The sequence below is a fragment of the Phallusia mammillata genome, chromosome 1 (assembly GCF_965637545.1).
Source record: "Phallusia mammillata chromosome 1, kaPhaMamm4.hap1.1, whole genome shotgun sequence".
Taxonomy (NCBI): Eukaryota; Metazoa; Chordata; class Ascidiacea; order Phlebobranchia; family Ascidiidae; genus Phallusia; species Phallusia mammillata.
In genome coordinates this window covers 10,244,133-10,270,638 of record NC_137252.1, presented here as the reverse complement: position 1 = coordinate 10,270,638, position 26,506 = coordinate 10,244,133, and the positions used below count along the sequence as shown (strand labels likewise).

General features: G+C 38.0%; 1 protein-coding gene across 4 annotated transcripts; it reads left to right on the top strand.

Moving 5' to 3' along the window:
- The first annotated feature begins 32 nt into the window (after positions 1–32).
- On the top strand, positions 33–26,506 carry LOC145228258 (membrane-associated phosphatidylinositol transfer protein 2-like). 4 transcript variants are annotated; one of them, XM_080093260.1, is made up of 30 exons: positions 33–282; positions 538–670; positions 1,513–1,716; positions 2,378–2,553; positions 2,621–2,678; positions 2,947–3,134; positions 3,210–3,318; positions 4,415–4,495; positions 6,101–6,184; positions 10,504–10,581; positions 11,129–11,193; positions 12,062–12,184; positions 13,204–13,337; positions 14,848–15,031; positions 16,336–16,464; positions 17,129–17,368; positions 18,728–18,860; positions 19,120–19,273; positions 19,492–19,568; positions 20,004–20,129; positions 20,305–20,391; positions 20,542–20,690; positions 20,933–21,049; positions 21,423–21,563; positions 21,720–21,844; positions 22,045–22,194; positions 22,560–22,743; positions 23,208–23,336; positions 23,865–23,942; positions 24,695–26,506. In XM_080093260.1, the coding sequence occupies exons 1-30, from the start codon at positions 205–207 to the stop codon at positions 24,797–24,799; spliced, it is 3,819 nt and encodes a 1,272-aa protein (XP_079949386.1). In that variant the 5' UTR covers positions 33–204; the 3' UTR covers positions 24,800–26,506. The 4 variants fall into 4 exon arrangements, with proteins under 4 accessions (XP_079949386.1, XP_079949391.1, XP_079949399.1 ...); XM_080093265.1 differs by lacking the exon at positions 20,305–20,391; XM_080093282.1 differs by lacking the exon at positions 17,129–17,368 and having other exon boundaries at positions 37–282.

Here is a 26,506-nt window from a genome sequence, read left to right as displayed (position 1 = left end):
GCAAATGCTTTACAGGAAAAGTTTTCTATTTGTGATATGAATTTTTGGTGCCAAAAAGCACTAAAGTGTCTAAACTCTAAACTGGGTCCTGCGCTATCCAATTTTTGAAACAAATTGCTATTTTTGTGATTGTTAAATAAAGCTGGAAAATGTAGTACAATAAAGCTGTTGTTTCCTTGACTCTGTGTCAACAAAACTGGAAAAATGTTGATTAAGGAGTATCGAATCCCCATGCCCTTGAGTGTTCAACAGTACAGGATTGCTCAGCTTTATATGATACAGGTAATGTGTTCTACTTCAATTTCACCCATGTTATTTATTGTAATCGTTAATTCTTGTTTGTACCTATGGCAGCAAATGCTTTGTTCACTGTTTTTACTCGCCAAAACATCATTAAAAAGGAAACTATAATTCTGTAAAAAATGTTTTATATTACTTGCCCTTTATGACAAAGTTTTTTATAGATATATGTACAAATTTTGGTCAGAAAAAACATTCCATTTAATTGAACAATGTTTTAAATATTTTGAATTGCAGAAAAAAAGTCGAGAAGAAAGTCAGGGAACAGAAAGTGGTGTAGAAATTATTGAGAATCAACCATACACTGATGGTCCTGGAGGAGATGGTCAGCACACACAGAAGGTTTACCACATTGGAAAGCACATTCCAGGTTTGTGTATCACTTATTAGAGTATTTAGAAAAAATACAGTAGTGTTTACCACCTAGTTGTCAAAAAAAATTTGTTCATGGGTTTGTATTTTAAAAGTTGTTTGGTTTAATTTATAACTTGCTTCAAAAATCCTATGGTCAATGTTATGCTACTGTCAATTTTCCATCAACAAATAGCCAATCGTGGTTTGAGCTAGGTCATTTTTTGTCAATTTTTAAAGTGATAGCAAAAATCCATATTTTGGGGTTATTGATTTTACTTAGTGTCTAAAGATAAGGAACAGATTGTTTTTGTCAATGGGCAATGTCATAACATTTCCTGAGCAGAAAACATAATCAATATATATTCATCAGGGGCGTTCATAAACATTTAAATTGCTGAGTTGAAGTTAAGTTTCTTACAATGTCCCAAATGCAAAACCATTGAAAATGAAGCATAGTTCTTTTAGTGTCCATTTAAGCCATTGTATGTATGTCTTATAGCAAACAGATCTGTGTATAGAGTTTATAAAAACTTCTACATATATATAAAAAAAAAATTCAGAAGCTCACATCCAAATAAAACTGGTGTACCTATTCTTAACTGTGTGGAAAATAAAATAGTTGTAAAATGGTTAAAACAACTTTTTTGTAACAGGCTATCTTCCCAACATTAGTCTGCTAAAGTATACAGGACAGCATACATTACTTCTTTAACATATATATATACTAAAATGTTTTAATTTGACTATAATATTAGCATTTTTCTTTTTATGATAACTTGTCACCAAGCTAAAATTGCAGTTATACTGTTTGCATATAAAACAGATATATAATGAAAGAAATGTGTATGTGTATTATAGGATGGTTGGCTGCAATTTTGCCAAAAGATGCTCTAATAGTTGAAGAAGAGGCATGGAATGCTTACCCATATACACGTACAAGATACACATGTCCTTTTGTTGAGAAGTTTTCAATTGATATTGAGACAAGATATTATGATGATGCCGGACATCAAAACAATGTATTCAATTTGTCTCCTACAGAGCTCAGAAGCAGAGTTGTGGGTAGGAATATTATGTCTGTTTTCATTAGATTTATTAAATTTGTTTTAGGTTAATTGGAATTTGTCGCCAATTATTTTTCAAATGATCTCCATCATCGACAGAAGCATCTTAATGATGCTTAAAAACAATAGCATCTTAATACATATAAACTGTTAGGTTTCAATACTTAACATTAAGATGGTGCAGATAATTTCTCCTTAAAGACCAGTTAAAAATCAGAAAAAGTTTAAACTCATTTAAAATCTTTATTTATCGATAATTACAAAATATAAATGCCTGAGTCTTATGGTGGGCCAAACAGAGATAAAACATAGTTTGTTTGGATACATTTTCCTATTATCATTAAGGTATTATCACAAATTGTATTTGTTTCTTTATATGTGTTTATTCAATTACGTAGTAGTTATCATTGAACAACCAACAATAGCAATCACCTTGTATTTTCATCGGCTATCACATTTTTAACTCCCTGTTTACAGTTGTATTCTAATATTCTCGCTTTCACATGTATCCATAATGTTTGAGTCAAAGTTTAGCTTGTGTTGTTTGCACCTGGCTAAGTTTCTTATTAGCAAAAATTGTATTATCATACTGATTAAATCCTTGTGCATGTATATATGTGGGAAACAATACAATACATAGATTACTGTTTTCACTGCAGATGATATTGACATTGTTAAAGAGCAAGTTAGTGATTACAAGAAAGAAGAGGATCCCAAATTATTCAAATCGAAGAAAACAGGGTATGGCCCTCTAACTGACAATTGGCTGAGCCAAGTTAAGAACTCCAAACCAGATGAGAGGGGTCCTATCATGTGTGCTTACAAAATGTGCAAGGTATAATTTTCACGATGTGCAGTAAATTATTGTAACATTTACCAGTGATTTCTTTGGTTCATTTCAGGTTGAATTCAAGTATTGGGGAATGCAATCCAAAATTGAAAAATTTATTCATGACACAGGTAAGTATTTTTAACTAATCCTAAAATGGTAATAACCTTTAAAAATGTTTGCCCTTTTGGTCCTTGTGATCTAAAACAAACTGCAATCAATCCAAGGTTGTAATCAATTGGTTGGAGTTGCGCAAATCATTAGTTTGAAAAATGTACTTCATTGTATCTCAGTTAGAACCTAGGTAACGCACTACCCTTGTAAGTACTTAATCTTTCCTGACATGTAACCACCACTTAATATTGCCCCTCCAAATGCATTATTGATGTCTGTGCACAGGTCTCAGAAAAGTGATGCTCCGTGCCCATAAGCAGGCATGGTGCTGGCAAGATGAGTGGTATGGTCTCACTATAGAGGACATCAGAAGACTGGAAAAAGAAACACAGCTTGCTTTACAGCTCAAATTTGGGTCAACAGATGCTGAAGAAGAAATGGATGATGATAATGAATGTGGTGAATTTTCCAAGGTATTTCACTAATGTTGCATTAGTTTTGTTTTTTGATTATATACTGTGCTATTGTTGAAAATAATATTTTTACAGCCTGAATCCCCTAAATTAGAAAATGCTCTGCACAAGACTGACCCAACTGATTCCAGTGTATATTCAAGGAGAAGTTCTGGTGGTTCCAACATGTTTAATAGCAGATTAAGTATGCAAATGTTTTTTTCTGTTTTATTCTGTATCAAAAAGGATCTCCTTTCCATCATGTATTATATTTTTGGTTTGTCTGTGCTTATGTGGAAAAAAACAAAGAAACCTGTGATCAAATGCTTTAATGTACTTTAAGATTACAATAACCAAATATGGTCTGCATTTTGCAGCATACAGTTGGGTTTTTAGGTTTTAATAACTTGTTGTGACATTTGGATAATATAATATATCACCTTTAATATGTCTGAGTTCAAAAATAGTGACAAAAGAGCACAATGTGTTTGTAATGAAACATGTTTACAACGACATACATTGGATTTATTAAATTACTACTCAGTGGTCGCTATTCGTCTACGCTCATAAATGTTAAGGAGTCTTTGTGCTTCAGGCATTTGTTGTTGGCTGAAAGCTACACAACTCAAACAGGATTTTGGTTGAGGAAGAGAATTGAAAGAGCTTAGTTGTGCAGTTGTCCCTATATCCTAGAAAATCCCCCTGAAATGCCTGGCTAAATCTTGTTGATGGTTCTATTCAAGTGTACTTTCTTGCTCAGATCAATAAATTGATTGCTCAGTTTGTAGAGATATCGCAGGTCAAAGCTTTCAGAGCGAGAACTTAAAAAGTCTGATTTTCCCATTTGGTGCTATTGCTGCAGAAACAATAGAAACAGAAATGCAGTTTAAGTTAAAGATGTTTTTGTTTTTGAGGAAAATACTTTTGGCATTTTGATATAGCTATCAGACATTTCAGTAATTGCTTTGTACAAGAAAAGGGCAATTTTCAAACCAGGTGCTTGTTTGTTATTGGTGTTTTTTTACTGCCACTGTCACATAAAACATTTCAAGTTGTGTATTCATATATATATATGGGTCATTTTACAACTATTAGTGATGTAAATACAATACAATTCAAAGCTTTTCTTGTTAGTTATATTTCAGTACAGCTATATTCAGTTTAAATTTGTTTGTAACATTTGCACTTTTTTAGTTTTTTTTTATACTCGTAGTGTGTTGTGAACTATCTTTAGTGTCCTCTAATATTAAATAAAATGTTTCCGCTTTGCTTTCATTTTTCTGACTTTTTTTGTTGCCAAGGTTACAAGAAGAAGTTTGGCCGTCGCTACTCATCAAGTTCTATGTTTTCTGTCCGAAGCAAACAAAGCAGTAATAAAGATGGTAAGTCATAAACTTATTGTTTCAGTTAGATGCACTTACAGTACAATCATATTCAAATTCAAAATTCGAGGTCGATGACTTATTGCCAACCTGAATAGGCTACTCGCCACATTGACCTTCTAAAATTTTTCCCATAGTTTGCCCTACCCTAGTTTGATTGAATGGAGGATGTGGTTTACTCTATCTTTAAAACATTGATATGTTGTGTTTAGGACTATGCCAGTTTTTGCATTAAATCACAGTATGTTAATCAGTGCCCTGACCATATGACAAAATGCCGAACAACCATTTGATCCATTCTTGTATTGGTGGTTTGATACAGTTGATTGGGTGAGGGTTCATAATATACCATACATGCTACATGTAAAACAAATAAAACAATTTATATTTATTCATTTGTGTTTATCTTGGTATGTTCCGACAAGGAAATATAATTTTATGTGACAGGCTGGTAATAACGTCCTCCAATCATAATGACACGCTTCCCTTGAAATTTTTATTATGTTGCAATAAAAATCACTTTAAAATGCCAGTGTTGTTGCCTACTCCCTATCATGAATATGAGGCAGCATAAATCAATGCTGTTTAGTACTACAACTCAAAACACTGCTATGGGAGCTATTGTCAATCAATGTTATGTGGAACAACCAATAAAAAGCATATTAGAATCTTGAGATTGTACAAGACGTATTAGATAGGACATTTATTCTTTTCAGACTTTTTTGTTCTCATGTGAATGTGATACAATTTAACATTCCTTGATTGACAAACCGACATATAGTTACCCAGGTGTTTCTGCTTACTGTAACAAAAACTGTTTATAAGCCAGTTTTTGATCGTTAAAATCAAATAAATTATTAATTATTGAACGATATCTATGTTAGAAAACCACATAACCAATCCAGTTGCAAATTGACTCCCGTTAGCCTGCTTGGTGCTCGACTTATTGCTTTGATTCAACGCTTTAATGAACATCTAAAATAGCACTTGACCCTACATCTATATTTATCCCAATCCGTCTGAAAATCGATGGTCAAAAGTCAAAACAACAAACACGCGTCTGCTGTCAAATCTTGGCTACAAACTGTTGACCTTTAAATGCGTCGCTTTAACAACCGCAATTACGTGGCTTTTGACAATTGTTCGTTTCAAAATAGGCCCACAGAAATCGTGGCATTTTTATGAGGTTTATTGGTTTGCAGGAGCATTGTTGTTTGACGTAACAGGTTTCAAGTCATTAAGATATTTGTGATAATTGAAATTTTACATTTATATATTCAAGATTTTAGCCATGGAAAGCCTCAAAGTAGTTTAAAACATTCGAATGACTTACTTTTTTGTGTTTCCGCTTCATAAACCCACAATTTCGTTTGTTTGTTTTCGGTTAATTTAATTTCGCTTTCCATTTCCGGCTCCATTCGTGCTAAATGCACTCTTAAAATACAAGAGATCGAATGTTTTGACCAGTGGTACTGACGAACTGTGACACACATGTGGAATAACTTAGGTTGCTAATGGCAGTTGTCATTTATCAGTTAGCCACGTATTAGTAATTTAACATCGAGTCGCTTTGCATTGTATTTCAGATGTTTTTCTTTTTCTCAGGTTACGTTGATGTGAAATTGGAAGGAATTCGTCGTCACAGCACCGATGTCTCATCCGACGATGACGAATTTTTCGATGCGGAAGGTAATCCTACGACTTATAAATGCTCTGAAATTGTATACCGCTTTACTTCAATAAGTTAGACAAGGGCGAGTTTTAAGCCGTTGGTTGGGACGGAAGCTATCATTTTATCGCCTTTGTCTATCTAAGTGGCTCAAAATTTAGAATTGTTTTGGAAGCTTATAAGCTATGGGGTTAGGTTTTCGGTTTTGGTTAATATCAATACTCTTGCCTTAGCGTTGAATCAACCAGCAAACCACGCGTTGCTGCTTGATACCAAGTCCTTTTGTGGCTTCATAACTAATTGGTTTCAGAGTATACGCTCAAAACATACGTTAACGCTTCCATGCTTATACCGCCTTGTTACTGTCAATAAAATCCTGAAGTGTAACCACCTACGATCACGATGTGCGACCCAAATCCACCTGTTTGCACAAGTAACACGCTCTAATAAAAAAAAAATACCAATGATGCGGTCAACCTGGTTGTTTTGCGACAATCGGTAAAACTAACAAATAACTCAGTGGTTCTCATATTTGTTTATTGTTTTGTCATAACGGTGCCTTCGCATTTTTTCTTGAGCACTCGCGGTCCAAGTTGGATATGTATATGAAACTAAACATACCAAAGCGAAACAAAACCTGCAGATAACAACTAGGGAGGTTAGTTTGTTCTTGTGTGGGAAATGTTTAAAGGGACATTTATTACGTCACAAACAAGACTAAAACTACAATTAAATTGTGCGCGAAACAATCGCCTCTTGAGTGTTGCTTGCCAATAAAGCTAAGGACCATTTCTTCTCATAGGCTTATTTATCTGTCTTATTTTCGCTTATACACTTGCAAGATTTTATATTACATAAAATTGTAGAAACACTTCTATGCTTCTCGCGGTCCCTTCGAAATCGCGTGCCGGACCCCAGTTAGAGAACAGCTGGACTAACTTGACAAAATGTTTTTTTCTATATTGCGTATTCCTTTAACGGATTTTCAATAGATTGTTGCAAAGGTAATCCTACCTCAATTCCTAAATACAGTAAACAACATGTTTTATAACCTTGTATTTTGCGACAAGTTTGAAGTCATTTACTTCAACAATACACATTGATGAGTCATAGTAGGCCCAGGTTTCCGCTTCACCTTACGTCGTGACGTCGTGATCATTTTCCTGTTGAGCGTCATGTAAGTGTCAATGACGCGACATTCCGTTGAACTGCTTTGTGCTTCGGATTTCCTACGTAAATTAATTCTACTCACAATAGGTAATCACTGGTGCTATTTTAAACTGTGGCGACTTCATCCACACATATGGCCTTTTAATATACCACGTACATCAGTATTTGAAAATTGCAAGTTTTCTTTCAAAGTTTTTTTGTTGTTTAAATGCATCAAAACTGCAAGTGAAAAAAGGCTAAAATTGTACATGGCATTGCTGTTCTTAAAAAATATCATCACGTGGTAATACTATCATAAAGATTCCGACTTTCTGCGTTGTCATTTTAAACCACAAAGTTACAAATATTTACTGGCTTTACGACGGCAAAAAAACGTTTTTGTTTTCGACGAAAACGTCGTTGATCGACCCCAGGGAGTTATTAGACAGAAACCGGAGATTAAATAAGAGCGACGGAGAATCACAACGCATTACAAGAGGTCGTCTTATCGCAACCCTGAACTTCCCGCAGGGCAGCGTGAAATACTCAAGGGATCTTCTAAAAGTAGTTTAGGGTCTTATGTCGTGAAACTTTTTTCACAATAGGATGTCGGGAAAATATTGTTTAAAACAAAGAAACAATTCAGTTTTAAATAAATTTTAATGCAGTTCATTTAGGTACTGCTTAAACGTGTTAGCCAGCATACACAGAACGGCGAACGCATATTTTTGGTGCATACAGAGTTAAATGAGACGGTTTCAAAACCCAAACATGAAAGTACAAGCCGAAAACTAGGTCATGAGTCTATTCTTTTCAAGCCCGAAGTAGGGCCAGAGGTTGGTTTTACCAAGATGAAACAACGACACATATGTGACCAAGTGTAAAGTCTGTGCTGAAACAAGCATGTTTTAACAAACTAAAGCCAACATCTGGCCTGAACCCGACCCAAGGCCCAACTCTACTTAAATGTGTTGGACATGATAAAGCCAAACGATATTGGTGGAACAATTTGCGCTGTGTACACTGCTATAGTGTAAAACGAACCCACTAACCACTGCCGAAAAGTAGCAATGATAACGGAACGTTCTTGCTTTCCTGTTTTGTCTTACTACGTCAAGATCGCTACAACGGTTACTTCTGCGGCGCAAGAGTTGTAATAGTGAAAGTCGACGTAATATAGCGACCCAAGCTAGTTCTTTTTGACACACCTCTGTCTGGAGGTTTAAAACCCAACCCAACAAAATCAGCGTCTTATATCCAAATTTTGGCGCGCACCGAAACGTTCTAGGTGTGGTTTGCAGAATGCCAACACTCCCGCCTCAAAACAGTACGTTAAATGCGAAGGTCACAACGAAATTCGACGCAAAATTGCAGCATGAGCATACTGAAATTGCAGCGACGCGCTCATTGGATTACTGCCGGGTGATTGAAAATCGGCGCCTTGTCAGTCGAGATATCGGAATGGCATTTTCGGAATTGCTTTGTGCCGTTTCTGATTGCATTACGGGTCCCGGCATTGATCGATTCTTACCAGCTGCGGAATTTGCTTTCTGCATACGCATTCAGTGTTCATGCATTATTAAGCCGGCCTCTTGCTTTCATTGGTGCCGTCGAATTTTACTAAATAATTGTTACCCTGTGACCGCTGTTGTCAATAGAAATTTCAAGGGTCGCCTTCAGGTCGCGGTTTTCTGCAATTTAATGGATTCTGGCCACACGGAATTTAGAATGACCAATCGAATGGTTGAAATTTATACTGCAAAAATGTTGAAAAGTGACAAAAATGCAAATAATAATTTGTAAATTTAATGTAAAACCTTCGGGAAAACAATTAGGCTTCTGGCTTTGAGGGCGTTTTTTACGATTTAATGGGTTCTGTTACACTCTGAACTTAGATTGCAACTTGAAGTAAAATAAGTTAAAATTTAAATTGCCCAAAAAACAAAAAAATCTGATATACATTAAAACTATTTTTCAATTTGAGTTTTATATCGTGTGAATAACAACGGAACAACAGTTTTCAGAAATTTAAAGCAAAAACTATAAACCTTACACAAATAAAACGATTTTACCGCAATGAGAAATTATGAGTTTTCAATCCATGGGGAAAAGCCATGTATACGATTCTCACACTTTCGACAGGCTGAATCATATTTTTATTTTTGAAACGAAGCCTCTTCTCCCAGCATAGCCTATTATGCGGGAAGTCAAAATGTGAAAAATTTTTGCTGTGACCTTTGTGGCTTCTATTTCGGCTTCCACAGTCTATTTTGAGACGAGTGTAATCCATTATTTTCCGTATCCCAGTTGTCAACTTTACAATGGTTCACTCGAGAAATGACAAAAATATGAATGATTCATGAGTAAAGTAATTGAACTTTTCATTCTCTTTTTGTGCATGTTTTATTGAGCACTGTCAAACCTAGCTGATGTTTTTTAATGAACATCTCAACCTTGCGCATAAATTTGGAGCCATTCATTTTCTATATGCACTATGCCCGGACCTTTGATTTTTGCAGCTCTGATTATGCTGCACATGAATTGTGGTTTGAACGTACATCGTGCATAAGAATGCCATGATTTTTTCCCGGAATGATATAATGCTAGGCTGATGAAGCATACATGAACTGCTTACTGGAATATGTAAAAGGTCCTAACTTCAATTCCAAGTAAACGTTGTGTCCTGTATGCCGTGAGACGACTTTTGAACATTTTACTGGGCCTTTATGTCTACCAAAGGTCTTGGGCCTTTATGTTTACCAAAGGTCAGCAACTTGTTCCAGTCACCGAGTAGTGAATAAGGTGTTAGCCGGCTGTACTTTTTCAATAGATAGAACCATTATATATTTTACTCAGATTGTCTGCTTATTTGGCCACGGATTAACACTACTATGGTATTTAAAATGCGGTTGCATGTGTTGTTTCTCGTAAGTAGGTATTTGCAGAGGGGTTACGGGTCGGTTGGTTGTGCTTCAGATCGTAAGTTACCTATACCCCTAATATATACCGTCGCATAAAGGTATTCTTATATATTCTTATCGGGCTTAGCAAAATTTTGTTCCACGCAGAGAAACGAGCTTAAGGATTGTATAAGGAATCAAATTTTAATTTCAAACTCTTATAGCAGGTCTGAACCTGAGCCCAGCCCATTTTTTAATGTTTAAGTTATAACGAATGTTGTTATGTGTAGAGGAACCAGCGTATCAAAGCCCGATCCACCCTCTTTCTGGACTACGATTGGATTCCGAAGAAAATCTCACTTCAAATGGTAAGTCGAAAAATTGCTACAAGAATAAGTTACAACTTCACTAATTAATGTTTTCCGACAAGGCCACTCTCTATGCGTCGATACCAATTACTAAACTGTCTGTTGTATGTTGTATATCGACTTGTGTTTTGCTCGATAGAAGCTATCTAGTGTTTTTAGTGCTGCCATTGATTACAGTGAATCTGGTCTGATTAAAAGTCTTCTGCTTTTCGTATCCTGATTCGGTCAATTGACGTCGATTTCAGGGGACGTATTGATTTGAACTTGATAAAATTCCTTGGCCTTCAATTTTACTGTGGCGTTTTTTATGTTTGTTTGTTTTTTTGCTCGCTACGTGCCTATTTTGTTGTAAGTTTTGTGCTAAACAAGCAGTAAAAATGAATTGTTTCCGATCCTAAAGCATACACACCCCAAATAAGACTTAAAAGTGAAAGGCACATATTTTTTCTTAATTTTAAACCAATGCCGTGAAATGGTATCAAAATATTTCAAACCTAAAAATTATGCTCACCAAAAGTTATTGTTATAATTTCCGATTTAATTTCAGCCGATTCTGATCCCTCGCTTGTGGAGCATCAAACAAGTTTTGACCAAGAGTCTATTTCTGATCAGGTACGTTCTACTTTATTAACCGAGAATGTATATCACAACCTAATTCAAACAGTTTCCTTTCTTTAAACTATGAACATATCCCCTATGAGCTAGTCGTTAAAATATTAATGGTGTTAAGTTCCCAAGTTTTTGTATCCACCTAATTTGTTTCATGCACATCAACCCTTGTATTGTCGAACTAATAATATTATTATTGGAAGTACTCCCATCGCCAGGTGAGGAAACCTTTTGGGTGTTAAACATAATTGTGGCACATTGCAGGGATTTTTACAAATAAATAAACACAATTCAGTTGCAAGGAAACAATTAAGCAGTTTATGTGAAAGTGGCTATGCTCTTTTTGGTAACAGGTGCTGGTTATTGCTTACCAATCTTCGTTTAATTGTTGGCATAAATTTCTAATAACTTATATTTTGCCTAACATTTAGAGTAGGGCTTGCAAACTTGCAGCGTTTAACTTTTGGGGTTGAGGACATTTTATTAATTGTGTGGCTTATTCGTTGCACCCAGGTCATTAAAACGTCCCAAAGATCCTTAGCTTCATTTAAGATATTGTGCATACTTACCAATTGTACATTTTATATTTTGATGTAAATTATGTGTTACCCTGAGCATTGGCCCAAAACTCGTGATCAGTCAGTATTGACCTAAAACCTGTGGTTTACCTCGAAACTTTGCATTTTCCTTTGTGTACGAAACAATAAGTAGTTTTGGAATAGCCATACATCAAAAAAATTATAATTTGTTACTTTTTATGCATCGCAACATCCTATTATGAAAAACACTTCGACAATAAGGAAAACGTTTGGTTCACATGAATAGCAAATTTTATCAGCATTGTGATACACTGTACCATCATTACCTGTAGCTTCAACATGAGAACTCCAACTCCAACTTTTCTCCATCTCCGTGTAAGATTACCACACTCTTTCTCGTTGTTCATGGAGGAAATCCTCTTGATGCCACCAACCAGTCGCTCCAATCCAAACAGGTTGGTTTTGTCCCCAATCCACAACGCATGCCATAAAAAATCTATATCCTACGTAGACTTAATGCAGAATCGTGATTGCGCACGTAAATACTGATACTGAATTATGCGTTTTGTGGACAATGTTGGTTGCTTCATGGGTAAACTGTGCGAGAAAGTTCCCTTGCATCTTCAGATAACTATGTATCATTTGTGTAAAAATGTTCGCTTGCAAAAAAGTATTTCACTAGACACACAATATATTAACAATTGTTTCTGTACCAGCAGTTTTATTGCTAATAACACAATCGTGATCATTTCGCATACCATTACCGTGATAAAAGAGTTCTGAAATAGCAGTTCTGAATGGGTACTGAAAGAACAACAATAGTTCGCACAAAAACAATAGGTACTTTAGCTTCGGGAAAAGGGGCTAAAATTACGAGATCACAATGGTTTTTGTAATATCGTCTTAACGCTTCATCCGTTAAGGTCGCTACCACACCCGTTTGTTTTGCATGAGGAAAGTTCCGAAGTTTCCTATAGTTTCCTTTTACGATATACCACCGATGTTTAAGACCAGTTTGTCTGTATGAACTGTATCAGTGGCTCTGAATCAACGCTTACAGGAGCATGTATGGACTATTCTCCGCAAACAAAACCCCACCCGGTTTGCAAACTGTCGCTTATTTAACGGTCTGGGTAGTTTGTATACGTTACTATATAATGGTTGTTAGCATAAATGGTTCAAGCCACGCAAAAACTATAGCGAGACATAAAAACGCTGCATAACCTTAGGATACATTCTTAAACCAACATAATACAATGTATTTAACGAAGAGTTGGAGTTATCGCATACGTTATGAATTGATTATGTCGATTTTTGTTGTTGCTGTTGGCCGTTGTTGTTTGTCTTTTTGCGATAACAAATTTCGTGAAAGGCGCTGTTTCAATCGCGTAAGCCAAAGTACTAGATTGTAGCAGCTCATAATCCATATGTGGCATTTGGTGAAACCTCCGTAACAAGGAGTTTCATTTTCCAGAGTGACGTCCAAATCTTTCAAACCACCCTCGATTCGGTGATGGACGCTCATTACAAATCCGCTACTGGGCACGTCGTGATCCGATTGGTCGCCTGCTCCCCGGTGTGCAACGAAGCGTATCAAGTACTGCAGAAGTAAGTCGATTTCTTGTTACCTCTCACGATTCTGCTGCCCAGGTGGTTTTTACGGTCGATTTACTAAGACTGAGAGATAAACACCTGCATGTGTTATTTGTGGAAATGCAGTACTGCTTATCAATTGATCTCATTTAGCCAACTGTTGCGTGGTTGTTATGGCTCCAAATATGCTTACCACTTGTGTGAGTTTTGTCTTGGCCATGTGAATGGCACGGGTTGTCCAATATCTGTAAATAAGAGTGTTTGTTTAACCTGTGGTTAGCTAACGTCGTTTCAATTTTCCAAGGTCACCGCACAATAGTTCTGTTTAGTATTCAGTTGTGTCAAAACCCCGAAAAATGAGGGCGTTTTTAAGCTGATCAAACTGTTACTTTGAAAATGTATGCTGATAACAAACAGAAGTGCGAAAAACACTTAATGCGTGCAAAAATATACGCCTTCGAGGGTAGCGACTTAAACATGTGGTGCAGTGGTAATAGACCGCCAGGGCCCGGAATAAGCGTTTGTAGAAAAAAAATTGGCAAGATGTGTTTTCTGTTACTAAACAATGTAATGTAGAAAATGCTCGACACTCCCAAAGGAAATGAATATTGTTTGGACCCAGTATCGATTTTCCGTTTTAAAGGTGCGCATTAGGATTCGTTTTTTTGCACTATGAAAGGATTTGGCCGTCGTAGCACGCGAGTTGAATGTCTGCAAAGGAAATACTTGACCTTAAGCCAATCTTTGTAACTTCTACTGATCAATAGCGCTTGTTACGTTCAATTTGAATGAGGGATTTCGACTGAATTTTCAGTTAAGTAAACCAATTTTGTTAAATTTAGCTTTTGGATTTTTGCAGCATAATTTTAATCCGCGAAAAACAGCTGTCCGCACGAATATTGTCACTACCTCAAAAGACTGAGAAAGATTCCTTTAAGACAATTATTTTTCAGTTTATTTTCATTCTCAATAGACGGAACGGCCATGCACTTAATAAGCAATGCCGATCATGAAATCTGCCGACAAGCTTGCGTGCCTTGTTGCATTTTCTTCTTTGTGCACCTGCACACAGCAGAGTAAATTCAAAACCCGACTATATTAAGACACCTTAAAACACTTGGGGCTGATTTACTTTAGATTTTTGCTCTACTTAACTGTAGTAGGTTAGTTGTTCTGCGCTACAGCCTATATTTGTTTTGCTGCGGTTGTAGCAGTTCCTCGAATTGCATCTAGGCGTAACTGACTCCAAATATTTTTAACTTAAGTGTTTTTCGGAGTATTTTTAAACCACGTTGACCGTGCACGTAGTTGTTAAGGTTCTGGAAAAACACACCAGATTAAATGGCTTGCTTTTTTAGCCGGCCCTTAGTACTGAAATAAGCCTAAATCCAGGTTTGGCTTGATCAACCGTTTCATAGGGCATTTACCCAAATCATTTACGTAGCTGACTTAGTTACGTAAATTTCAAGATGTGTTTACGCTTTTTTCAGTTTGTTTAACAACTTTTTTATTTACATAATTTCAGCATCAGTCCGCTGAGTAGTGAATCTAATACAATGAGCAGCAACCCGTTGCCAAGCAGTCTCGTCTCCCTATTCGCCACTTCATCGTCACGGTACAACGACCTCATCCAATCACTGGCCAGCAATTGCAACAGTGTATACAATGCCTTCCTTAACAGTCCAGAGGGCAGAGGCTTCCAAGGGCAGGTTGGTCTATGGTGCACCTTGTTGGGATTAGGGTCTGCATGTTCAAAGCGTTTTTGTTAGATCTATATGGCTTGCGGAAAAATAATACGTTCGTGTTTTAGGCAAAGCAAGATTGTCAAGAACGGAATTTCTACCGCTAATTTGTTTAAATTGCTTTATTCTTTGGGAGACTTCGTTGCCTCATTTCACTTATTGTCAAGAAATTTAACCTCCCCCCCCCACCCAACCATCTCTGCTACAAACAAAAGTTATGCCTGACTGCTGCACAATGTGCTTTGTACTTAGGTTTATTTAGAACACACCTTGAATACACTACGGTCAATGATAACTTTAATGTGGTTCGCCCATGCCTTATCACTGATACACGCGGCCCGATGATACAGCATAGCAGCTTCAAAAGCTGGGGTTATCATCATTTTATGCCCTTCTGTGCTATATTTTTCTTTATATTTTCAAACCATTTCACATACATATTACCTCTCCGTTTTAGCACTTGAAAATGGAAATGTATGGCAATTTACAGGTTGTGCATGTACATATATACATAATGGTGAGGTAACTATTGTTTTACTAAAACGGTTTGAGTTAAATTTAGGTAAGTCGCCTATCTAAATTTCCATTGGTAACTGGTTGCTGAAAGCCACAATCAAGGATTTTTATTGCTGTTGTCCTTCACATGCTCACTAGCGACCGTGCAGTGCAGTGGCCAACTGGGTCGATATTTTGCCACGTCCTTACGCAACCCTGTAATGCAATTCCATTAAATCGCCTATGTGTGTAACCTTGGCTTATCTGCTTCAACCCTATAACCTCACTATAGATAAATCGGATTACAACACACAAGGGTCGTTAATAGCCTTTCTCCGCTGATCAGTTGACCTTCGTGCAAGAGTACATGAACATTACCGTTACATTGTTTTGTGGTCTGTTATTTTAGGTCAAATTTTCAAATTTTTGGTCTTTGTATACCCAAACACAAACGAACAAAAACAAAATCATTTAAAATTTTAGTGTTTGTCAAAATGACTAAGTGGTACAGGCCTACTTCTGTTTTACTGTGTCACAAATTCATGGATCCAATCGCATTGAGTGAAATCATTATGTCTAAACCGAGCACCAACGCCAATGTTGTTAAGAAATCACACACTTCCCTTTGTTACAAAGTGACACAATAAACGGTTACAGCTATAACAGCATATGGTTGAGTGACTTCTTTCCATCAAAGCAAAATCGACCAACCACTAACCAAAGTAAAACGATTCTTGCTACTGTTGTTAAAGACATATATTTGTGACATTTGGCAGGTGTGCATCATTGGTGACGCAACAGGCGGTATTCTGGCGTACGATCTGCTTTGCAAGTGCACCAACCCGAATCGACACATCAACAGTCAGCAAAGCAGCAGACGTGGAAGTTCGCTAAGTAATCATGAGGTAAGCAGAAATCGGACGTTTTTTTATGTTTTGGCAGTTGGCAAGCGCATTATATGCGTGTCTTGTGCATTAGCAATGTTCTAAAAACCGTCAACAAATGCTGTCATGCACAATGCATAAACGCTGATATTCCTTTAACGGCATCGAAGCCTTCGTAAAGTAAATACAATAGCAAGACGTAGTTGGCATTGGGGATGTACCAAAACTGCAAATGTTCTGTTTGGTCGAGCACAGAGCATCTCACTTTAATGTTCGGTGCTCAGCCGAGTACGCTCGGTGCATTACGACGTCAGCTCTACAAGGCCTCTTACGTCACCGCCGGTGTTTTATTAAGCTGTACATGCCCATAAAGTACGCGTTTTCCCACCATCTAGTGCATTTGAAAAATCATTCGTTTTTGTTCATAGACACCCTTTAGAACACTAGTTACATATGTTAGCAGGGCATGAATATACAAATTTAACGCTCGGGTCATCAGTTTGTGCAACTGCTCGGCCGAGCACCGAGCATCAAAAACAGCGATGCTCGGTACCGAGTACTCGGGTTCTGGCTCGGCTCGGCTCGGCCCATCCCTAGTTGGCATGTAGGACCAATAAATATTCGTGTTGGCATTATTGTGCTAACAACATTGTTACGTCATCGATGATCAATGACATCACCACAGGATGACGAAACGTGCAACTCGTCGAGTTTGCCGTCTTCTCCATGTTTCCGAGTGTCGCCGCCGACGCTTTGGGACCACCCTACCCAGGTGCATCCCCGACGCGGCTCGGCGACCCCAATTCTGGGCGGGGGCCAAACTGGGGCTGACCCCCAACTGTCTTTGGTAAACCGGAACACCCTGTACCCCGCGTCTTTGCCGGCCCTCCATGTGCGCCGTTTAAGTGATCAGTATTATAGCGAGGTTCGTTGCGATGCCTGACGTAGTGGTCACGTGACGTTTGCCAAGTAAAGCATGACGACCGTTTAATATTTCGATGTTAAATGCAGGGAGTCGAACCGCTTGTCATATGGGTTCAGGTTCGGTTCGGGTTCACTTGGTTCTGTTTTCAAGGGTTCGGTTTCAGGTCCGGTTTTTAAAAATGTATATTTTCGGGTTCGGGTTTTGTTCCGGTTTGGGCAAATTATCCGGTCCGAACCGGTTTGCGGTTTTTAAACCGGTTCAAATTTTTATTCGTTTCAATTTAATTCTACCCATCATCCACCTGGCCTTATCAAACGCCAAAATACTTTTGCCCGTGTGCTGTTATTTTGACACGCCCTATATGTGTTATCTCGCGTATTCTTCAGTGCGCTGTTTTGAACAAAATATCATAAAATATAAAACAGACTGCATTTTTACTGGTTCGGTTCCGGTTCAGGTCTAACGCCAAACAAAATATAGGGTTCAACTCCGGTTCGGGTTTTCAGAAAATCGTAAATAGCGGTTCGGGTTCGGTTCGGGTTTAATTAAATTAACCGCTCAAACCGGTTCGCGGGTTCGGGTTCAGTTCCGGTTCGACTCCCTGGTTAAATGTGCATAACGGAATGGGCGAAATTCTTCTTTATACTTAATGGTCACAGTATGTTGTATGGACTAGAGCAGGGCTTCTCAAACTGTGGGTCGCGACCCAAATTAAGGTCGCGAAATATAATTTTGGGGTCGCGAAACATCATGCGTCATTATGTCATTTTTACAATAAATGGTATACATTTACGTGTATAGGCTATACCCATCAAGGGACCACATAGAAATTTCTTTTCTAAGATGGGGTCGCAGAACAGAAAGTTTGAGAAGCACTGGATAAGAACGCAGAGATTCAGCAGTGTTTACCACATAGCATGTTGTTGCAAGTGCATGATTGTGCCGCCCATGCAAAATGACGCGTTCGCAAGAGTTGTTTCTTAAACATGCTTTGTTTTGTATTTGCAGCTTTTGAGCTTGTCATTTGTTGTAGTCATGCCATTGTTTGCATTTCACACTGTGCAAAATTATGTTTGCATTACTATGCATTTGTCATGGGATAAATCACTAACTCACGATGTACGGCCTTACATTCTCTTTCTCTAGAGAGTATATACTGGGCAAAGTATTGCCCTCTTCTTACTGCGCCATTGAAACTCCTTCCTATATTTCAATGTGACTTTCCTATGAGCCACTAAACCACGGTTGGTTGCACGAAGCTAGATATAACACACGTAGTAATGCTAAATGCTCACTGTATTATGCACGCTGTTCCACCCACCTAAACACAGCTTAAATTTCCATTTAACCCATTGACAGAGGAGCAACTCGATAGGCAGCTACACGTCATCATCAACCACTCCCCAGTTGCAGCCCCAGTCCAGCGTGACGTCATCAGTGATTGACGTCAACGGCAAGCTGGATTTCGAAGTTTCTGAGTTTTTCGTGTTGGGTACGTAGATCATTGATTCAATATCATCGTGTAATGTTTAGTTCGGTGTTTTAGATTTTTAATTGTCGGTACCGTTTAACGGTTTTATTCTAAGAATAAGTTGACTGCGTAAGCAAATACCTTTGGCACGTTATGGCTATTGGGTTTAATTTGTAGGTAAACAGGTAAAAAAGCGTTTTTTTTGTAAAGCCAAATACCCGTGTTTTAAACTATTTGAATTTATATTAGCATAATCGTTAACGGTCCTTTTGTTTTCCAGGATCAAGTCTTGCTTACGTTCTGGCGCTAAGGCAACTTTCGAACGACGGTATTGTGACGTCGGTTCCTGCTCAACCGGCCTGTCACCAGATGTACAATCTATTCTATGCTGGTGATCCGTCATCTGCAAGAATAGAACCTTTACTGGACGCGAGGTAGGTTTTTCGAACTCTATGCAAATTGACTGGGTTTTCATAGATTGGTCCTATTAATGCAAAAATGGGAAAGTAAAGAGTTTATTGTTTTTGGCGGTTACATTTCCGATTAATGTGTTGCCAATTAAAGACTTGTAAAGCTGTCACGCAATAACGGTACAAGATTTTTTCGGATATTTCGTTGCACAGTTTGTTTTGACCAAAAAATTTTGCTACAGGTTCACTCGATTTTTACCAATCAACGTCGCCAACTACGACATATTTCCTCTCGGAGATGGAAAATCCCTGTCAATAGGTTTGTATGTCTGTATGTTGAGGTTTTGAGGGTTTTGTTTGATTACTGCCAATTCTAGTGGTTGCATTGATAAACGGCGCTAATAAAAAGTGTTAAGTGGTTACCGAACCGGGAAGCATTGTAAACTTTGGCATTCCAGCTCGCCTCTTTAACCACATGTTTCGCCACTTCGCATTAGCGTATGTTTTGAAACACGAATGCAGTCATTATGAAAAACACGTTGATATACATGATCCGATGTAACCCAATCTTGTAAACGCAACCCTTTTAGTTTATCATGTGAGTGGACTTTTGTTTTACCAGGTTTGTGAATTGTGTTTCTAATGATTGCATAATTTTTAACTGACCAAAATTTTTATTTTAACTAACAAAACAAGCCTGAAACGTCTTAACCAATCAACGGTTGCATTATAACCACGTGATCATACTCGCCAGGCGATTTGCTAAGCACAAGCAACGAGGCGTTCAGTGACGTCACGATGCTTGCGTCACGACGCCCGAGTGAGTGGAGCATTTCATCTGGTTACATTGACAACCAATCAAATTCCAATATCTCACAAAGTGAGTTGCGGCACCGTGTGGTGAACCGTTTTGTTTTCATTGTTATTGTGTTTGTTTGCTCCCATTGTTTGTGAACGTTGCTGACTATTATTTTTTATTCATATTATAAAATGTAAACCTAATTTGGTGCTGTTGCCATGTCAACACGCTTTAACGTCTTGCATGACGCAATCAGAACCAACAGTGCATGATCATTCGCCGTGCGACGATGATCCAGTGTTTAAGGGCCAGTTTGAACGCTGCAGTCATCTTGATTCGACAGGTATTGTAACGTAACTGTTGTGTTTGTGACGCCACACTGGATTTAGTGACATGTTTGATTTCTTTGATTTTCGACTGGTTGTGTTTGTGTTTCATCTGCTTGCCTTAGTTACATTGATACTGTCATGGTGACGTTTCCATTACGTCACAGTCGCTGAGAGGTGGTGGGGAGAAAAGAGAATCGACTTCGCTCTCTTTTACCCGGAAGTGCTTTCGGATTTTCCCACAGCTTCACTTCCGCATTTGTTCCACGCGAGTTTCTGGGAGTCAACTGATTTCGCTGCCTTCGTACTTCGCCAGGTGAGTTGTTTTAACTGATCAACACAATGATACGCATGAAAATAAAAGTTATTACGGATGGGCCAAAACCGCGAATGTTCAGTTTGGTCTAGCACGCTCGGTGCATTGTGACGTCACGAACATTTTCTATTCCACACTAGTTTTGTAGCTTTCCGATGTCCCTTACGTTACCAGCTGTGTATTAAGCTATACAGCCCCGTATTTCCGGCATGGATGTGTATTTTATTACATACTGTCCTTAGATTTTCCACAAGGAACATGTGCGAGTTCGTCTGAACGGCGGACAGGACGAAGTTAATTTTGTTCCAGCGTTGCCACGTGAAAAGTGGGCGAAGAAAAGAACCCAAGTTAAATTAAGAGTAAGTTTGAATGTGTTTTGAAACATATTAGACTTTGTTCATGATACACATTGACTATCCTACATAACGCTCTTTAACCTGGGTACGCCGTGAACACAAGGGTTTACCACAGCAGTAGCAGAGGTACATAGGTGCAAAGGGGTGTGTAGCAGATTTATATGGGTGCATAGGGGTTTTCTCAAATTAGTGTTAGGGCAGTGTATGCGTATAATGGCATACGTATACGTGCATGGTATACCACCAATCCACAACATTTTTGTTTCCTTGGAAAAATGTTTACATTTGCGTTTTTTGTCTTCAAAACGACAGAAAAAGTCCCCCCCATCGCAACATTAATTACCAGGGTGCATGAGATCATGTTTTGTCGTTTTAGAACATAACGTCAAACCACCGCGCAAAGGACGGAATAGCGCTTGAAAACAGCCCACAAACTGTATGCGGCAAATTCATGTATGGACCACTCGACATGGTAACTCTAAATGGAGAGAAAATTGACATTCACATTATGACACCTGTAAGTATGGTAAATTTCTCAAAACTTAAAAATAAAAATTATGCTTCCTCGTATTTATTCACGAGGCATTAATCCTCTGCTTTCGAGCCAGGACCGTTTGTGACACAGAACTTGATTAAGTTACAGATGCCTGTACATACGCCTTTATGTTTGCAGCCCCCTGCATCGGAATGGGTTCATCTCGGCACTGAAGTCACAAACAACCACGGAAAAATAACTTTCACAATACCAGAGCAAAAACGACTTGGTCTCGGCATTTATTCCGTCAAGATGGTTGTCAGGTAAGCTTTATGATTTCTTTGTCTTTTGCAATCCCTACGTGATTTTTTCACTACACAAAAAAGTCTTTCGAAAACCTTTTTGATTGACCCTTTTTGCATTATGAAGAAATAAACCACATGCATTTTTGCCAACATTTCTTGAACTTTAGAGACAGACATACCTAAAAACGTTCTAAATGTTTTCCATGCTTTTCTCGCAGAGGTGACCACTCGTTCGCTGATAGCTACCTTGCAGTTCTTCCCCCACAAACAGATTGCGTCATATTCAGTATCGACGGTTCGTTCACAGCGAGCGTTTCGATCATGGGATCTGATCCGAAAGTTCGGCCTGGTGCGGTCGACGTAGTTCGGTAAGTTAAGGAAAACGCGGTAAATTTGTTTTATCCCATTATCTTTTTTAACAGCAAGCCCTCAAGAAGTCTGCCAGATGGTTGCAGGGTTCCGTAAAGGAAATTTGACAATGATTTAAATGCAAAAAAATCCTCAAAGGCTTTAGATACCTTTCAGGACATTACTAATGCAAACGCTTTTTTGATTAAAAATTTGATGTTTTAATTTGGGATCCGCATATTTGATGATGTTTTAGAAGTGGCTTTGGTCAAATGATTGGAAATAGTAGGTTTAATCTAATCCCGATCGGATAACCCCCATAAACCCATCGCTAATTTACCAGAAAACTGCGATTGTTTTATTGTCTGTTCTATTTCTCATTAAGAATATGGCAAGACCTGGGTTACGTCATCATCTACGTCACGGCGCGTCCGGACATGCAGAAGCAGAGAGTGGCCACGTGGTTGGCCCAGCACAACTTTCCACATGGCTTGGTTTGGTTCAGCGACGGTTTGACACATGACCCCATGAAACAGAAGACAATTTTACTGAAGAATCTAATGACTGAGGTGACTGAAAATAAAATTTCTACAGTTTTGCAGGCAAAACATTAATGTAGACTAAGAAACCTTGGAAAGCTTATCTTTTGCTTTTTTGGTTCTGAATTAAAATAAATTTTGTTCATTTTGGACTGATTAGAATTGTAAGCCAGGGCCGAAGGCGATTAAAAAAAAAGCCCAAATAGAGCATAAAAGTTGGATTTACCCTGAAATTACTTCGCAAATATGGCCGACTGTGAAGTCATATCAGAAAAGTCCGTTTCCTTCGATCCTGATCCGCTCGGGTCCTAAAAAGTTCCGCTTATAATTTTGTTACTGTATATACACAAGGTCCACTTGCATTTGCAGCTAACGAGCATGTTTGTGCAACTCGGGTCAAACTCCTTTTATGTATCATTTATAACTGTGGTCAACTCGTTTTGTGTATACCAGCATGTAAGAACCAGATTTACAAATTGAAAACTGTTTTTCAGTACAAGCTCAACTACTCGGCCGCTTACGGTTCAAGCAAGGACATCGCCGTTTACTCGCAACTTGGTCTTGCTCCTCATCGGATTTACGTGGTTGGCAAAGCGACGAAAAAACAAACCCATCACTGCTCGGTAAGTTTACGCTAAGTTAATATTGTTGCCTCGTTGATTTTATCCGCCTTTGACAACGAGTTTGTTCTGTTTAGTCTTTGAAATTTACCCAACTTCGACTGAACTCGTTTTGCAAACTTAACAACTCAGTTTCTTTGAGTTTCGTCAAGCATTCACTGCAGAGTCTTTCAATGTATACTCGCGCAAATCGCTATCTGGGCGACATTTCGAACACCAATGCCCACTTTTACTTATAATTTTGAAACATGCAGCGTTTGTAGTAATTTTAGCTCGTTTGAATATATTCACATGAGCAAACTCCACATATTTGCTGTGAATTGAAATAAGAATTCCGTGTTTATTTTTCATATCATAAAAATACAATAATATGGTTTCAGACTTATTCGAAAACACGCTATTTGAAAAATTTGAAAATCAATTTCACTTGTAGTACATTTCTTGGTCCCTAATCTTTTAGAGTTTTAAATAAAGCTTTTTCAAGTAAATCCACGTGGAGAGACATGACTTAAGTTGTGTTGTGTTGTGCAGTGGTTAAGCGACGGTTATTCCGTTCACCTCAACGAGCTTGTTGCCGAAGGACTTGAAGCTGCAAAATTTAACGCTCAGGTAAAATTTGAAACCAGTGTGTAAAGTTTTGTTTTATCCATGTATATATAATAAAATATTTGTGGAAAGTGTAACATCAGAGAAAATTTTTCATTTTGTTTGTGTAGTTCAGGGGTGGGCAACCTTTGTTACTGTGGGGACAAAAACAAAAGCCAAAATTAGCTCGCGGGCCGCACCTGTGTATAACACAAGGTGATTTTACTTCGTTGCTTGCCAAATATGCTTAACTACAAGTAAAATTCGCATTTAATTGTGGCCACATATTGCCAGGTCGAAAAAAATAGCATCGGCGCATTAATCTGCTCAAACATATATAATAGTTGGACTCGTTTGTCAGTACATTTCAAATTCAAGCGTCTCCTCGGGCCGCACAACCTTGAATCAAGGGCCGCAGGTTGCCCACCCCTGGTGTAGTTAGTAAAATATGTTTATAACTACATAGTTGTAAGATAGGCCGCGCATGTCTTGGGGTTTGCCTTTTGGGGGGAATGGGCTTTGTTTGGACAAAACTCTCTCTTGTGACCTTGCGTTGTGATTTAACATTCTTGAAACGAATGTACTTTGATCAATTTAACATTTTGGCGCAATTCCTTATATTTTGGGATTCAAACCTAAAATATTCGGCCCTCTAAATCTGACGGAATAAGTCGGTTAATTTATGACCCTTGGATAAAAACCTTTGGTTTCCTGTTCTGCCCCTTTAAGTTTGTGATTGTTGAGTTGCGCTTTAACTCTTTCGCCTTGCTTTACAGATTTTACTCAGGAAAGGTTGCTTTGGTCTCCCCGGCTCTTTACGAAGCCGCTCGTTGAGCGGAAAGAAGCGAAAATCCACTAAAAATGAATTGCAGCATCACTAATGACCTAGGGTAACCCCTCTTGCGGACATGTGACCTGTACAGGGTATTTCCTGCGTCGCACTTACGTAGATGATCGCCGTTCCTGCCCATTGTTCCAGAGATTTGTTATGTACAAGTTTGTGCTGTCGTGATAGATTTTTTCTGTTTATTTCTTGCTGGACGTACGCCGTTACTGATCTGTTTTACTTCGCATTATATTTCATGTCTTTTTTAGGATACAGTTTTGCACAGAGGCCCTTTAATTACACCAAGCACAATATTCAACGCTTTTAAGTAACTTAATTTAGCAATAGACCGGGACTATACACCTAACAATAAACAAAGAAAATCGTTATGAAGAGTACAGAGGATAGGTAAAATCTAGGTCTTTGATGCCTGTGTAACTCACAGTATTGAGAACCACCGATTTGTACCATACTAGGGTAACTCTCACATATTCTTTTGCCAAATGTTTGCCATGGCATGTCGCTAAACACATTAAACACTGTTTGCAGCTTTATCATCACTTTGTAGGCCAAAACACATACACTTAACTGCTTAACATCAAAACCACAGACCTCCACCGCAGGTTAACTGTTTCACTTTTTACCAACTGATAACAACACACACAGTCCTTCGTTATGCGACAAGCTTGCTTGAAATTTGACACAAAATATTGTTTTTGCACAGTTTTTACATACTATTACCTGATTGTCGCGGTATGGATCCCGATGTACACTCTTCAATGCCGTCCTAAAGTGAAAGAATAACCCGCACACAGCAAAAACTTGGGCTTTTTGTATGTTTTACTACTATTTCAAAATCCTATTTGCAAAATACGTTTGCTTAGTATAACCTGGCCGTTTGCTTTTTGAGTCGTTCACATAATATTTATGCTTGTTTTCGGGGCGAGTTTTGGACTGTGTGATATGCGGAAAATGCACTTACTCGGTAGTTTCTGAGATTCTACTAAAAATCAAGCTACGTTGGTTGAACCAAACCTTATCTTAGTATAAGCTGTGTTTCCAAACCCGTAATTATGTGCAAACACTTATCAAATTATCAAAAATAGAATAATTTGCTGAATAATGACAAAACTCTCATTACATGTCATTTGACTCCATGATGTTATGAGCGTAATGACGTATTAAATATTTTTTTTAATTATCAAAAATTAAAAAAAAATTCGATCGTCATTGTTTATTGCTGTTTTGTTTTTGAATTTAGTCGGTTGCTTTTTTTACTTTAAGCTAATTCACTATAAACGGCTTCAAAATTGTAACAAAGCTTGCTTTACACTGTAAGACACTAACTACTGACTTGAGTATTAAAATAACTTAAACAACGCTTCATAAATGAACACTGTCATTGCGGTGTATTGACCGCGTTGTTGGACGCTTTGTAAGCGGTAGTGACTCTGTGTCAAGACAGTCTGGCGAAGTTTTGTTTGTACAGTTATTGTGAATGTCGAAGCACTTGATGCATGTTGCGTTATTGATTGTTATCTATCATCACATACATCAAAATTTTCCTACAAATATCATTTGCAACGTATGGTTGCTGCTAGGAACGTTACATGACAAAGGTATGTTCCATACTCTATTGACTCCTCATTGTTTGTTTTAGCGTTTTCTTCTGATGCCCAACTTCTATGATTACTTGGTTTTAGCCTGTTCAGTGCGATGCAAAAAAGCGGTAAATTACATTAAAAATGACCCAAAACTCTCA